The sequence below is a fragment of the Polyodon spathula genome, chromosome 7, assembly GCF_017654505.1.
Source record: "Polyodon spathula isolate WHYD16114869_AA chromosome 7, ASM1765450v1, whole genome shotgun sequence".
NCBI lineage: Eukaryota > Metazoa > Chordata > Actinopteri > Acipenseriformes > Polyodontidae > Polyodon > Polyodon spathula.
Window position 1 is genome coordinate 27,044,589 of NC_054540.1, and position 16,190 is coordinate 27,060,778.

Here is a 16,190-nt window from a genome sequence, read left to right on the forward strand (position 1 = left end):
GAAAATAAAATAGTGATATTTATGCCCCAACCAACAATCAGAAACAGGACAAAAAACTACAGTACAAAGTTATAAAGATTTCAGTATTTGGATACACTGTATCATTTACAAAAAAGTGTCGGTACTAAGTGATTTGATTCAGTAAAATTAACAGGAAAACTTTTTTGAATGTTACTGTGTTTGTTTCTTTTTTTTTTCCATATAATTTTCCCTGAGAAAATAACGCAACACAATCCAAAAACAACCGCTCCAAATAATTTCTACGAATGCCGAGAAAGGCATATGTCACTCCTACGGGTATGGGACCAACATTTTAACTGCCTATAGCATATAAATTAAACTAAATACTATCTGTTTGGTCAACCTTCTTTATTGGCAAAATAATAATAATAATAATAATAATAATAATAATAATAATAATAATAATAATAATAATCTATAAGCCCTTTGTTTTTGTCTGCTTTATCTCTATAAATTAACATTTTCTGATTGCTCATTTTCCATCATCTTCGGTCACGATTTTTTTAATTAAAATTATTCGAAATTTTAAAACAGTTTGTGTGTACTCTATGGAGTTTGAGAAGTTGCATTGCCAAAACACTGAAACTATATTGGGTATTAAAAGGCTTTTCTTTTTTGTTTCAGAAAAGTAGAGATGGAGTACACAAAAGTAAATTATGATTTTATATAAACATATGTTTTTGTTTCTAGGTGAATGTAATTGTTAGCAAATCCTACACTATTTATCTTTAACTTCAATAAAACCGTAAAGTAAGATTTGCATTTCTATGAGAGTTGTAAATCTCAGGAAATCTCACTTCCAACTGGTATAAAAGGGTCATTAACAAAGGAACTTGACTTAATGAGACACTTGTAGTCAACATGATAAAGTACAGCCCCTCTCCACTGATAAAGAGGCAGACAAAAAACGTTTCAGAATTGTTATTTTGAAAGCATTCATGGTAACCCAGACTGATGGAACATGTGTGTGTGTGTGTGTGTGTGTGTGTGTGTGTGTGTGTTTTATTTTTTTAATAAGTACAGTATGTATAAAGGACACTAATAATATAACAATTACTTAGCATTTGTTAGTTATACAACAATATTGCAGACACACAGACACACACACACACACACACACACACACACACACACACACACACACACACACACACTGTTTATGAGGGTGATTTTCAGGCTCCACCTAGTGTTCATTCATGCCCATTGCATTCCGCTCATAAAAAATGAATAGCCATGAAACGCCGATCAATGCGGCCCTAGAGTGCTGTTAATGAAGAAATCGTTAACGAATGCAATGCTTTGGAAATTGTGCTGGCTTTATAGCTACACCATTCAGTAATCAATAGGACTGATATTGTAATTAATTAATTAAAACGTTTGCAAAGCATTAGGTTAATTATATTAAATAGGGAATAATTAAATGGTCCATGAACTTTGTAAGATCAACTGAGGCAAAGCAAACACAAATCAAATCAAATTGCATTGCAGCCATTGGAGTATAATGTACACTGTACACACAGTGACACAGTAAAAATGACGGGTAGGCAGAACCAAATTCTGTAGCGTTTTTGCAAGGGGGAAGTAAGACACGGCAGGACCGCCGTGGAAGTGAGAGGGGCAAAAAACATTTTTGCTAAGTACAAACACCTTTTTCAGATGTTTTTTTTTTTTTTTTTTTTTAAGAAAAGAGACATCAAATAATTAAGATTAAGCAAACTGGAAAGGTTGTAAATCGTGTCAGTGTTTACAGCTTGAGAGTCTACGACTACAAGAATTCGTGGGAATTGTCACCTTTTCAAACTTCTTCTAATTTCAGGATCAAAGGGGAATCATACGAATATCTTTAAAAATGTCACTGAAAATTAGAAATAAACAAAATATTATTTTTACTAAATAAAACGTGTTCTTTTATGTATTTTTTGGCTAAAGTTGCGTCTCTTAGTTTCAGTCGAGTAAGGGGTGAACGCGAGTTGTGTATCTGACGATGGGACGCAGTTTCTCAACAGTAAAACACGTTCTTAAATTGACTCTGCAATGTACAAGGTGTTTGATTCGATGTAAGACCTATTTAGCCTGCGTCAGTCACTCTGCTTTTGGTAAAACTGTGAAATTTAAGCGCATTCTGTCTCCCATAGGATACCGTTGTGAAAGCACTTTGTCATCGGAAGATAAAATAAAAAAGTTTATTATAGAAAACACAGAGGTGGTAGGGGATCATACAACCCCAGAAATCAGACTGAGATTGTTCACCCCTAACTGCCGATTCTGGTATGCAAGACCAGAACTGTGGCCATTTAGTGACCCTTACTGGGCGATCTACTGGCCTGGTGGACAAGCTCTTGCCAGGTACTGCATGTGTTTCGTTTCCATTTTGGCATCGGAATTACTCAGACATTTTTGTTTTTCAGAGTATATTTTGTGCATGAACAGTATTAGACAGTATGTGTGCATTTAATAATTTGGTGTACAATAGTTATTTTGGGCAAAAAATATTAACCTTATTCATAATAGACTCAAATATGCTTACACGTATGAATAAGCAATCTACAAAAAATATTATTGCTGAGTAGGATAAACTTTTTTTTTTCTAGAAAATAGCAAAGCTTTTTTGAGATACTAGCCCTTTTTAGATGGTTATATAAATTGAACAGATTTAAAACAAAATATTTTTAATAACTCAATAGTAAAAGCTTTGCGAGTTGGGTCCAAGATGTAAAAATCTTACAAAACCTTATAATTGTACATGTATTTAATACAGCCTTGTGTTTTTCTTTTCTGTGTGTGATTGTGTGAAATGCTTTATTTATAAAACTGCTGTTATTTTCCACACTTTCTATATAGCTATCACTTTTTATTGCCAGATACCTGCTAGATAATCCAGGTGTTACAAAGGATAAGAAAGTGTTGGACCTTGGAAGTGGATGTGGAGCCTCATCCATAGCAGCCAGACTCAGTGGTGCCTCACAGGTTCTTGCCAATGATATAGACCCAGGTACACCGCATAGGGGAAAAACAAGTACTGAATCGGTGAAGAAAAGTCTGTTAGTTCAACACTGATTCAAGATATGTTTTTACACCTTCATAAATGACTGGCTTACTGTCTGAAAACATGCAATTTGGTGGAGTTAGCTGTTGGGGATTATGAGCCTGCTCTTTTATGTACTGTTTTTAGAGCTTGGTTTTCCTTAACTGTTTCAAGTACTGGTCCCAATTCTATGATAAGAGTAGTCTAAATTGGCATATGCTAACCTGTTTTGCTTTCTTTCAGTTGCAACCATAGCCACCACTCTGAACTGTGAGCTGAATGGCGTGAAACCTTTCCCAGTAGTATCCAAGAACCTGATTGGGACCAAGCCAGAGAACTGGGATCTTATTCTGCTGGGAGATATGTTTTATGAGGAGCAGCTTGCAGATATACTGCACTCTTGGCTGAGGGAATGTATCAGGACTCATCGCACACAGGTGCTTATCGGGGACCCTGGAAGAGCCCAGTTTGAAGGACACACAATCCGAAAGCGTCTGCAAAAGCTAGCAGAGTACCAGCTTCCTGATTCTGTCAGGGAGCAGAATTATGGTCTGACAGCCAGCACTGTTTGGAGGTACGAGCCACTGGCTTAATCTTTTAGTAATTGTATATTGGCAGGACTGTATTTTAATACAATACAGTATTGAAAATCCCTTGTCCCTAATGATGCTGTAAAACATCATTCTTTCTACTTTAAAGATTACAGGATGGGATGCTGAACTGTTTTGATCAGATAAGAAAGGGTTCCATTCTTAATTTAGCATGCCACCATACAATAGGGTTTTACATGTGACTGATGGAAGTCGAAAAGTTACAGGTTAAAAAATAAACTTCAGATATCTTTCCCACACAGAATCATCTATTTTTGTTTTTAAACAACCAGCATCCTCCCTCACAATAAAGCCCGAAACATACGGTTTTGTTTTAGCTTTAATTATGCAAAACTGCAGTATAACATTGCAACTTTTTAACATGTTTATGCTTGGAAAGTGCTAGGAAGCTAAACATAACATTTAGGTCACATGGGCAAGTGTAATCTTGAGGAAAGTTTGTGCAGCCCTTTAAAATAGTACTGAATACCTCAGGAAAACATTTACCCCAAATACCCCTGTATAACTGTAGATCATAAAATGGTACCAACAACAGATTTCTGAGACATACGTGGACATGTACAAAAAGTTATCCATTGAAAGGTAGTTCATGCAAATAACAGACCAGAATGTTTTTCAAAGTGTTGCACATTTAAAGAAGTACTAGCAATTGTATTTTTGGATCTAAAGCTTTTGGATCTAAAGCTTGAAATTACCGTGAAGCACTGTGTAGGTGTAATTGAACTTTGCTAACGCTGTGAGCATGCAAATATCACATAAAATGCCCTTGATAAATGTGTCCACTCCTTCAGAGAGTTAAACAATGTTAGGATTCAAACTATGGACTTCAGCACTTGTTTTACTGTCAAACAACTGTGTGGCGTTTTGTAAAGATATAGGAGCTTGTTCTAACATAAAAAAAGTACCATAAATCTGAAGAAATTCTTGGAATTAAAGTTTTGGTTGGCATCCAACAATAAGAACGGTTTCCACAAAAATGAAGTTAAACATTACTCCTGAACATACACAGCTAATAAATACACAGATATAAAAATAACTTGTCACTAACAATGGTAAAATAGTGCTTTTCTGTTTAGTATACAGTCCATGTCAACTGTGCCAGTTTATTTTGCCTGACTAGCTGCTCCAGGGCTTCTCTTGCACGATCTGTAAAAGAAAGAAATGATTAGTTTATGTGTTTTTTGTTTTTTTTTAATAACATGTTTGGGGAATAAAAAAGCAACAACATCCTGTACGATTTGAAGGGTTTTGCCCAAAGATAACAGAGAATAAGTAACACGTCACACAAAGATGCAAAGTTAAAAGTCTTTATTATTTACTTCTAATATAACAAAATATATTATATTAAGCCATAAGCATACATAAAGAAATATTACCCCTTCCTCTGTGGACATTTTTGAGGCGTGGAGGAGACTGCTACTTTCTGCTTGCATGTCAGGAGCCTGAACTGCAAACTGTTATCATACTAAAGAGCCTTATATATTCTGTTCCTACTCACCAGGCGTGAGAAAGGAAACCAAAAACTATTTACTTCTTTGCAATTACCTATGGCTGCAGGCTATGGCAAGTTCATTAAAATAGCAATCTCCTGGGGGGGGGGGGGGGGGGGGGGGGGGGGGGGGGGGGGGGGGGGGGGGGGGGGGGGGGGGGAGGAGGGGAGGGGGGGGGGGGGGGGGGGGGGGGGGGGGGGGGGGGGGGGGGGGGGGGGGGGGGGGGGGGCTCCCGAGTGGCGCATCTGGTAAAGGCACTCCGAGTGGAGTGCAGGATGCCTGCACTCCACTCGGAGTGTCCAGGCTGTTCTATTGCTGACCGTAGACAATTGGCCGTAGACAATTGGCCAAACCAACTCTGACTTGACATTTGATTCAGGAGGTATCTTAGGTTGTGGGGTTTCCCTACGACAGGTAAAGTGCTCCTTTATATGCCATGTCCTGATTTTTCAAGGTACCTTTATGGGACAAGCACAACTTAAGCTCAAATCAATTAGAGAAAGCATGATGTCCACTTAAACATGGATACTTCATAATAACCAAGGGAAGAGTTTAAAAAAAAAAAAAAAAAAAAAACACACACACACAAATATTTTGAAGCACCTGAAAATTTAGTGAACAAAGAAAGAAAACAGAAATATTGAATTCAAAAGGGGCCAGTTAATGATCATTATTTTAATACCTTTAAATCATCAATTCTTGTGAACTTAATTGACGTGTCTTTGGTTGAACAATCACAATTTGAAATCTGGGTAATTTTATGCATTTTCATCATAAAATGCAACAGTTTGGAAGCAGCCAGGATCATGCACCATTTCGTTAAAAAAAGAAAGAAAAATGGTCAATGCTGTACAAATGAAAGCTACTGAGGCATTTATATGTTTTAACTAACCTGTAACCAGTGGACATCCATGGAAAAGTAAGATTCGTATATTAGGACAGCAGGTCACAACAGCCTCCACAGCTTCATCTGTCAGACAGACACAGCGAGCCATGTCAATCTCCTGTGCACCAAGCAGAAGTCATAAAATACATGAACAAGTTTTGTTTTGTGTACATTGGTAGCTGCCGCTGCACATCCGGAGGAGCCAGCATTGTTGCTGCCAGCGGTGCCATTGTTGACCAGCTTGACTATGACAAACTAACCTATTTGGAGTTTGAAAATGTTGTCCACATGTCTGCATTTTAGTTCTGTGGAAAAGAACACTTAAGTATCTGATACTGTTGTGAGCCACAACACCTTTGAGATTTACCATTGCATATTGTAGGGTTAGAGATGAACTAAGAGTAGCTTAATATTATTGATGGAGACTGAATTTACCAGACATAAGTTGTCTTCAAAGGAAAATAGATTTTGTCTGCATAGCAAAGAACTATATTAAGAATGCATACTCTGGGGTATATGAAAAGAACCAAGTTTCGATTTGATATATAAGGTGAATGGGGAGTGAGAGTAGGTCTGTCTTTATCAGTGTCTTTGGTAATACCAGTTTACTGTATTATTAAATTACCCATGTTCAACATTAAAGTGGTTGGTACTGTAAGAGGTATTCCTGGTAAACTTGTTGATTATTGGCAACCCGATGAATAAAATATAAAGACAAAATTAATGGTAACACGACTATAGTACAACACATGTGCAAATACCACACCATAGGAGTTTGTTCACTGTATGAGAAGCCATGGAACTAAAATGATGTAATTTGTGAAAGTAACTTTTAATGAACTTTGTCACTTTTAGCAACTGAAAAGTTAGGGTTACTTCATGTTATTTACATGAAGAGCTTTTAAGTGAACTTGCTATTTGTAAACAAGTATACCATATGTAGATAAGTTACAGGTCTGATGTTAATGATTATCTTTCATGCATAGTACATGTTTAAGATTTATTTCTGTATTTAATAAACTGCTGGTATTAATTTAACTTTCCTTGTGTCTTGCGTTGGTGTTCATAGTAAGTCTTCGATCTCTCCGAACTTAAATCATATTTAAGATTGGAAACCACTCAATTGTTCCTACAGTACAGAGCCCTTTTGTGGCATTTTTTAAAACTAAAGTCATTCATAGAAAATCAGTTCAACAACATAAACACTTTCAAACAAATGGCAGCATTCCAGTTCAGCCCCAAATGTAAAAGGGCAAACATAAACCATGCAATAATATTTGTTCCACCAGTTTACCTTTAAGCTCTGAGAGCACACCCCAGTAACTAGTCCGATAACTCCTTCATCTGTAACCTTTAAAACAAAAAATGACATTGTATTATTACTCAGGATATTGTTTTTTTTTTTTACACATATGGTATACAACATAAATTCCAGGCAAACTAGGACATTATAAAAATGTCATGACATTAAACAGAGTTCTCAGAATAGATGAATCTCTCTATACTGGAAGTGTCTGTTTGCAAGTATACAGGGCATGACAAGTTCAAAGCACGATAGCACAAACACTAAGAGGTGCTATTCTTTCAGTGAAAAGGATTCTGCCAATACTGTGAAAGCATAGAATTGAGTAATTTCCAATCTGAAATATTACTAGGTTTGGAGAGAGATCGAGGACTTACTATGAACATCCACTCTAGACACAAGGAAAGTTCAATTAATAGCATCAGTTTATTGAATATGAAAGAACAGAAATCCCAAGTCTGAAATAAAAGATAACCAATGGTATCAAACCTTCAATTTAACCTGTCTGTCTAACCTATAACCTACGGCGTCGTTCTAGTCTTTAATTATTCAACTACAACTGTGGTCCAACACAGTATTTTTATTCTTTTTCAATACAGCAGATTTAGACATGTTTGTCTGAACAGTCCTCTTTGGCTTAGTTTACATGCACTTGAAAATCGACTCTACAGTCATGACTGTGTGATGTCACGCGGATACATCATGAAACTGCAAAAAGACGTCCTTTTGGCAGCGTGACTTTAAGGGCAGGGTCAATCGATTTCTCACCATTAAAATAGCTATAGAAATCCACACACACTTTAACACTAGAACTGCGCTGTTATAGTCATCAATATACATCATCAATATTAAAATAATAGACAAACTATCAGATACAACTCAAAAGTTTTATTCAAGCACATCATATCAAACATCTGCACAGCCGAAACACTGTATTTAAATGAAAAATTAAACACGAAAGGGTTTATTTTCTAACTTACCACATATAAAGCACTACATAAAAAATGAAAAACTATAATAAAATGAACATTTCAAAAGAAACTAGTGTGTAAACAGGTTTATGTACTGTACATACAAAACTGAAAAAAGTAGTTTTTAATCTAAAACAAAGGTAACATGATTTGTCTTGTGTGCGTGTCACTCACAGCACTGAATCCTGCTTGAGCTGCTGCACCTGCAGCTTTGCAGTTTTCTGATTGAAGTTTTTCTGCTGAAGTGCTGTGGCCAGCTTCAAGATGACATCTCTCCTACTTTGTACAATTTGTACGAAAATTCCACATCCAGTTTAGAGAACAACAGTCTGTTGTGTGTGTGTGTGTGTGTGTATACACACACAGTACTGTACAAAAGTTTTAGGCAGGTGTGAAAAAATGCTGTAAAGTAAGAATGCTTTCAAAAATAGACATGTTAATAGATTATATTTATCAATTAACAAAATGCAAAGTGAGTGAACAGAAGAACAATCTACATCAAATCAATATTTGGTGTGACCACCCTTTGCCTTCAAAACAGCATCAATAATTCTAGGTACAGTTGCACATAGTTTTTGAAGGAACTCGGCAGGTATTGGCCCAAACATCTTGGAGAACTAACCACAGTTCTTCTGTGGATTTAGTCAGCTTCAGTTGCTTCTCTCTCTTCATGTAATCCCAGACAGACTCGATGATGTTGAGATCAGGGCTCTGTGGGGGCCATACCATCACTTTCAGGACTCCTTGTTCTTCTTTACGCTGAAGATAGTTCTTAATGACTTTCGCTGTATGTTTGGGGTCGTTATCATGCTGCAGAATAAATTTGGGGCCAATCAGATGCCTCCCTGATGGTACTGCATGATGGATAAGTATCTGCCTGTATTTCTCAGCATTGAGGAGGCCATTAATTCTGACCAAATCCCCAACTCCATTTGCAGAAATGCAGCCCCAAACTTGCAAGGAACCTCTACCATGCTTCACTGTTGCCTGCAGACACTCATTCGTGTACCGCTCCCCAGCCCTTCGGCGAACAAACTGCTGTAGAGATGATCAGAGACAATCAATCACACCGATTGCTGCATCAAAGGTTTATTGCAGTGGTCATCAAACAACAGAGCGCTCCGGAGAATAATGGTCACTTTATCAGTAACCAGTGTATTCTACCGGGGTGAAGCATGTACATGGGTTATATAGTTTCTACATAAAATCCCTTGCTCCTATCAGGATTTGGCACGCCTAACCCTTACCCCGCCCCCTCCGTTGTGGTATGTTCATTTCAGAAACCAGTTAAGATTAAGCAAGCATTTTATGGTTAAGCAAACATAGCACTTCTCCTTCTCCCCCCAGTCACCTGACTCTGACTCAACATTCTGTCCTTTCTTCCATCTTTCACAAGTTCTTCATATTGCAAAACTGCACCCCAATGATCGTTAGTTGATCCTGTTATCCTGTTTTGTTCCTTCACTGCCTTCTGCTACAGCCAAATATTTCCAATTTTGACTCATCAGTCCAGAGCACCGACTGCCATTTTTCTGCACCCCAGTTCCTGTGTTTTTGTGCATAGTTGAGTCGCTTGGCCTTGTTTTCATGTCGGAGGTATGGCTTTTTGGCCTTCCATGAAGGCCATTTCTGACCAGACTTCTCCGGACAGTAGATGGGTATACCAGGGTCCCACTGTTTTCTGCCAATTCTAAGCTGATGGCATTGCTGGACATCTTCCGATTGCGAAGGGAAGTAAGCATGATGTGTCTTTCATCTGCTGCAGTAAGTTTGCTTGGCCGACCACTGCATCTACGGTCCTCAACGTTGCCCGTTTCTTTGTGCTTCTTCAAAAGACCTTGGACAGCACACCTGGAAACCCCTGTCTGCCTTGAAATTTCTGCCTGGGAGAGACCTTGCTGATGCAGTATAACTACCTTGCGTCTTGTTGCTGTGCTCAGTCTTGCCATGGTGTATGACTTTTGACAGTAAACTGTCTTCAGCAACCTCACCTTGTTAGCTGTGTTTGGCTGTTCCTCACCCAATTTCTCCTACACAGCTGTTTCTGTTTCAGTTAATGATTGTGTTTCAACCTACATATTGAATTGATGATCATTAGCACCTGTTTGGTATAATTGTTTAATCATACACCTGACTATATGCCTACAAAATCCCTGCCTTTATGCAAGTGTACCTAGAAGAACTGATGCTGTTTTGAAAGCAAAGGGTGGTCACACCAAATATGGATCTGATGTAGACGTTTCTTCTGTTCACTCACTTTGCATTTAGTTAATTGATAAATATAATATTAACATGTCTATTTTTGAAAGCATTCTTACTTTACAGCATTTTTTCACACCTGCCTAAAACTTTTGCACAGTACTGTATATATATATATATATATATATATATATATATATATATATATATATATATATATATACACACACACACACACACACATATACAGTGGCTTGCAAAAGTATTCAGACCCCTGACCACTTCTCTCATATAGCCGAATTACAATGGTACATTGAAATTTCATTCTGTTTGATATTTTATTTTTAAACACTGAAACTCAGAATCAATTGTTGTAAGGTAACATTGGTTTTATGTTGGGAAATATTTTTAAGAAAAATAAAAAACTGAAATATCTTGCTTGCATAAGTATTCAACCCCTGTGCTGTGGAAGCTCCCAGTTTGAAGGAGTCTTGTGAGAGAAGCCACAGAGAGGCCAACAATCACTTTGAAGGAGCTACAGAGTTCAGTGGTTGGGAATGGAGTAATGGTGCACCAGTCAACCATATCAAGAGCTCTGCATAACACTGGCCTGTATGGGAGGGTGGCAAGAAAGAAGCCGTTACTCAAAAAGTACCATCTGAAAGCACACCCGGGGTTTGCCAGAAAGCATGAGAGTGACCCAGCTGCGATGTGGGAAAAGGTTTTGTGGTCAGATGAGACCAGGATAGAGCTTTTTGGCCAAAACTCAAAGCACTATGTGTGGCGCAAACCTAACACTGCCCATGCCTCAAGACACACCATCCCTACAGTGAAGTATGGTGGTGGCAGCATCATGCTGTGGGGATGCTTCTCATCAGCCGGGACTGGGCATCTTGTTACAATTGAAGGAAGAATGGTTTAGCAAAATACAGGAAAATACTGCAAGAGAATCTGCTTCAGTCCGCTACAAAAATGAAGCTTTGGAGGAAATTCACCTTTCAGCAGGACAATGATCCCAAGCACAAGGCCAAAGCAACATTGGAGTGGCTCAAGAACAAAAAGATGTATGTCCTACAGTGGCCCAGTCAAAGTCCTGATCTCAATCCCATTGAGAATCTGTGGCACTATTTGAAAATTGCGGTCCACAAGCATCGTCCAACCAACCTGAACAACCTGGAGCAAATCTGCCAAGAAGAATGGGCCAAAATCACTCCGACACAAATATTTCCCAACACAGAACCACTGTCACCTTACAATAATTGATTTTGAGTTTAAGTGTTTTAAAATAAAATATGGAACAGAACGAAATTTCAATGTACCATTTGTAATTCAGTAATATGAGAGAATTGCTCAGGGGTTTGAATACTTTTGCAAGGCACTGTGTATGTGTATATCCTATATATATCTATATATATATATCTATATATATATATATATATATATATATATATATATATCAGACAGTAAATACATTTAAAGCCCATTTAGCTGTAACTTTTTTGTTCTAGTTGTATAAATGCTGTAGGAGTATTTTTCAAAACCATATTGCGAATGCAACCATGTCCTTGATAAGTTTGTGAAAGAAGCCCTGGAACTTCATACCACTGCCCTAAAATGTATCAACCTGATTTAAAACAGAGTGTAATTACTGCAGATCAATCAATAGAAGACCCCCCTAGTCTGTGATCTAGTAGGATCAGGATATTCAAGAAGGTAAAATTCATTTTGGATGAAGTGAAGAGTCATGGAGGGGTTGTTATCTAGGGGTGGTCCCTGGCTTGTAATCTCTATACTGCTGATAGGAGATACACAATACACAGGAATCTCTCTGCACCATATTTTGAAGCAAGAGCAAATGCAAGGAAGAGGAACAAAAAAAGAAAGAATGAAAAACAAAAAAACCCCTCATGCAATGAAAATGGTAGTGTTTGTTTTAATTTGTAATTTTAGATTAAAAGAACAGAATTGGTCAATTGGGGTGGGGGACTGTGGCAGGGCAGCATCATGACCTAAGCTGTTACTCGCAGAAAGAGACTCGGAAGCAAGAAGCTGCAGGTTAAGCGCTGTTGCACACATTTAATTACAAATACAGTACAGACAAAAAACACATTAACAAAATAAGACACAAGGGCCAGAATAGCAGGTGTATGAAAAGTCACACACGGTTTGTGAGAAAGGGGCAGGAACCTTTCTAAGGGAGGCTGGTTCTGAGTTAGGTTTTAAACAGTGACAACAGGATAGGCGTCACGGTCAGACTTACTGTCTGAATGAGTAATACATTCAATTATAATGTGAGCAGTTCATAGTAAACCATAGAAATACTGTGAGTAACCAAATAAAAAACAAAGCTATTTATATATTTGTCTGTGTATCACACCACTAAATGAAGTGGTCTGTATCATATAGATGAGCCTCACCTGTGTTACTGAGAAGTTGATGCTGTTCAAGAAGCTGCAATTTTGTCCCAGAGCCAGTAGAGAGGCATCTGTGATTGCAGAGCAGCCACTGATGGTTAAAATACGCAGTAGTCTACAGTTGTGTGCAAGGGCTAGGATTCCTTCATCTGAAATACTGCAGCACCTCCACAGAGCAATCTCACACAGATAGGGGCACGCCAGAGCCATCGCTTTAATCCCTGTGTGGAGGGCAGGACATCACAAGAGACTTTGACACAATTTGTGGCTGGCTTGTCCCTTGCAAACATTTTGACATCTTTCTTATATTAATCGTATGCATATTCATATGACTATGATGTCATCCAAAATTATTTAACTGCCAAATCACAGTGAATTGATTAGTATCCTTTCTTACGTTACAAAAACCTTTATTACAGGTCTTAATTACAGGATCTGTGTTGCCACTGTTATTTTTCCGAAAATAATAAAAATATTTGCAATGTGATGATAATTATGAATATGTATTTTTATAATGAACAGTAGGTAGTAAGCTAGTAATGTCAAAATGTTTATTATTATTCTGTTAGATACATGTTAAACCATTTCAAATAAAATACAACTAGAGTAAAATACTTATAGAGCTTATCCTAATAGGGGGCTGTATGTACATTGAATGGCTTTACATACATGAAGAGCAGGTCAGAAATGAAGATAGTGACTATGAGTTATATTGAGCTACTAGGCCAACCTCAGTTGGAGACCAAATAGTGGAAACATTTGTTGTACAATACATTTCTTTAAATATAGGTTATTATAGGGTGAAACGGAAGTATATCTAACTTATTCTAAAACAATACAGACACAAAGACAACAGTGGACACAGGACACCAGGGCTGAACCTTTTGGCAAGCAGCATACCTTCTGAAGAAATATTAAAACAGTTTTCTTTTCTGCAGTTCAAAGCTATTTCCTTCAGTTGTCTGCAGTTACTCAGTTGCTTCAGAGCGCTGTCTGACACTTTACAGTCCTGGAGGTCCAGTTTCTGGAGTCCAGAATGTAACATCTGAAAGTAAATGTACTGTGTTTGTTTTACTTCCAACATTAACATAATTTGCATTTTTGCATGTTGGGTTTTGTTAGTATCATTTTTAATTTGTAATTCTTATAATTGCCAGGAATAAAACATTACAGTCAATTAGCATTATGTAAAAAACAGTGAGTTACAGGATTCTAGTATATAGAAAGAAAACACAAGCAGTTTATTGTATGCAGTTACACTGACTATAAATACATCTGCAATCTAGTGCAGAGGAAAAAAAGCCAACATAACTTAACTGCTCCCAAAGTTTCAGAGCAATTCAGAGGGGAGGGCAGTTAAATGTGATTTGCAACATTTGCAGTATCAGTATATTTTCCCAGTTCCCCAAATTATTACATTTTACTCCATATATTCAACTGCTAAATTGCAGTAAATTGGTTACATATATATAGAGTATATGAATAAATAATATTAAACTTTACCTGACTAATATTTGTGTCGGTCACTGTGCCATGGCTGCTCATTATTTTGAGCAAGTTGTCCTTGATATTAGGTGGTAATGTCTTTATATCGCTGTGGTACTTGGACGTGTAGTTTGCTAAACAGGATATGCACCTATACAGAAGAAACAAACATTGATTACAGTTCTGTTACACACAGGCGATGGGGCCTACATTTCTAATGTAAAGTTTCAATTCAAAGTGCATAATCGGTATCTAATGCAGAAGTAAGTAGTGCTGTAGAACTGGGGAGGTGGAGATTAAGTTTCTTACTATACAATACATTGTTGTAATGGTTAATCACTTTAAAGCAAAACGAATGGAAGTGGCATAGGACGGGTGAATTGGCAAAGCTCGCTATTGCAAAATAACCCAATAATTATTGCAAAATAAAGCAATATTTTCACCTGATAATACGAAATATACTTTTTAGAAATTATTTTCTTTGTGGTGATAATATATACAAACACAGCTGCTCGCCTTCGGTGTTTAAATTTGCACGGGACAACATCCTAAGCAGTATCCTCCCTCCAGCCCCACAGTGTCACATGTGCATATCCAATACTTGCTTGACAAAAAGGGACGCGTAAAGACTGATACCATGATATAAGTTAAAATTGAGCACAAACAGACTGATCATCTAGCCATAAAATCAGTACACACTTACAGGTCTAACAGCGACTGAGAGGCAGGCATCTTAACACGTTGCTTGTTTTGGTTCCGTAGCGACTCTAGGGAGTGTTTAAAAACCTATTACTGATATTCTACAGTATAACTCATAGTGAGGAAATACATTTATATAAAACAATACTGTGTGTTACCTTACTGAACATCATACATTTACACATTAGACATGTAATAACTGTTTCTGGGGATACTTAATAAATAGTAACTCCAGATTTTTCGTTGTACATTATTTTTGTAATTGTACACTACCCCCTTTGTTCTACAACGGCGCACAAGGGGAAGGACAAGCGGGATTATGGGAATTGTATTTTTTCCCCTCATACCTAAAAACAAGTACTGTACAGTACTTTCCTGTGCATGCTACATAATCATGAAATAATCGTGTAATCATCGTTTAACATGTTTTTACATTTGTTCTGGGTTTTTTGTTTTTACTATATCAAATTTCATGCAATTTTCATTGAAATAATGAACATTATTTAACACCAGAAAGGTTTTTTTTTTTTTTTTTTTTTTTTTTTTTTTATCTATCTATATTATCAACTATTGTTTTAAAATACTTTTGACCATCAGCATCACGTATAACCCATATAAAATTTTTCTATAGAATTCTATAGAATAATATAGTACGTTCTACAGAATACTATAGAATTCTACAGTACTAATGTGAAACTGTGTAGTACGTACTATAGTATGTTGTAGTATGTTCTATAATACATAGAGAAGTACTATAAAATTCTATAGTACTAATGTATTGCTGTGTAGTATGTACTATAGTAATATGTAGTATGTACTATATAAATAGAGAATGTGTTATCTAAAGTAGAATGTTACTAGTATAGTATAGTGCTAATGTGGTTCTGTAATTAGGCTATAGAACTCTACATATCAATGGTTCTCAATCCTGGTCCTGGCCTTCAGTGTTATGCACTGATGTAAATAATTGCAAATGTCAACTGTCTGTAGAAACGATTATATAGCCTGGAGAACATGGTTTTCTGGTTTTATTTTTTGGAAGCTTAAAAGTGGTTAACAAATACAAATGCTCCTTTTTATTTATAT

At 37.0% G+C, this 16,190-nt stretch overlaps 2 protein-coding genes across 2 annotated transcripts; one reads left to right on the forward strand and one right to left on the reverse strand.

Moving 5' to 3' along the window:
- Positions 1–1,612: 1,612 nt before the first annotated feature.
- On the forward strand, positions 1,613–3,898 carry etfbkmt (electron transfer flavoprotein subunit beta lysine methyltransferase). Its single transcript, XM_041255165.1, has 3 exons — positions 1,613–2,367; positions 2,883–3,013; positions 3,290–3,898. The coding sequence occupies exons 1-3, from the start codon at positions 2,006–2,008 to the stop codon at positions 3,637–3,639; spliced, it is 843 nt and encodes a 280-aa protein (XP_041111099.1). The 5' UTR covers positions 1,613–2,005; the 3' UTR covers positions 3,640–3,898.
- Positions 3,899–3,988: 90 nt separating this feature from the next.
- amn1 (antagonist of mitotic exit network 1 homolog (S. cerevisiae)) lies at positions 3,989–15,163 on the reverse strand. The gene is made up of 7 exons (XM_041255166.1): positions 15,109–15,163; positions 14,424–14,556; positions 13,821–13,965; positions 12,924–13,141; positions 7,328–7,384; positions 6,040–6,151; positions 3,989–4,803 (listed from the first exon to the last, which is right to left on the reverse strand). Exons 1-7 carry the CDS (start codon positions 15,135–15,137, stop codon positions 4,730–4,732), a joined length of 768 nt encoding a protein of 255 aa, XP_041111100.1. The 5' UTR covers positions 15,138–15,163; the 3' UTR covers positions 3,989–4,729.
- Positions 15,164–16,190: the final 1,027 nt, after the last annotated feature.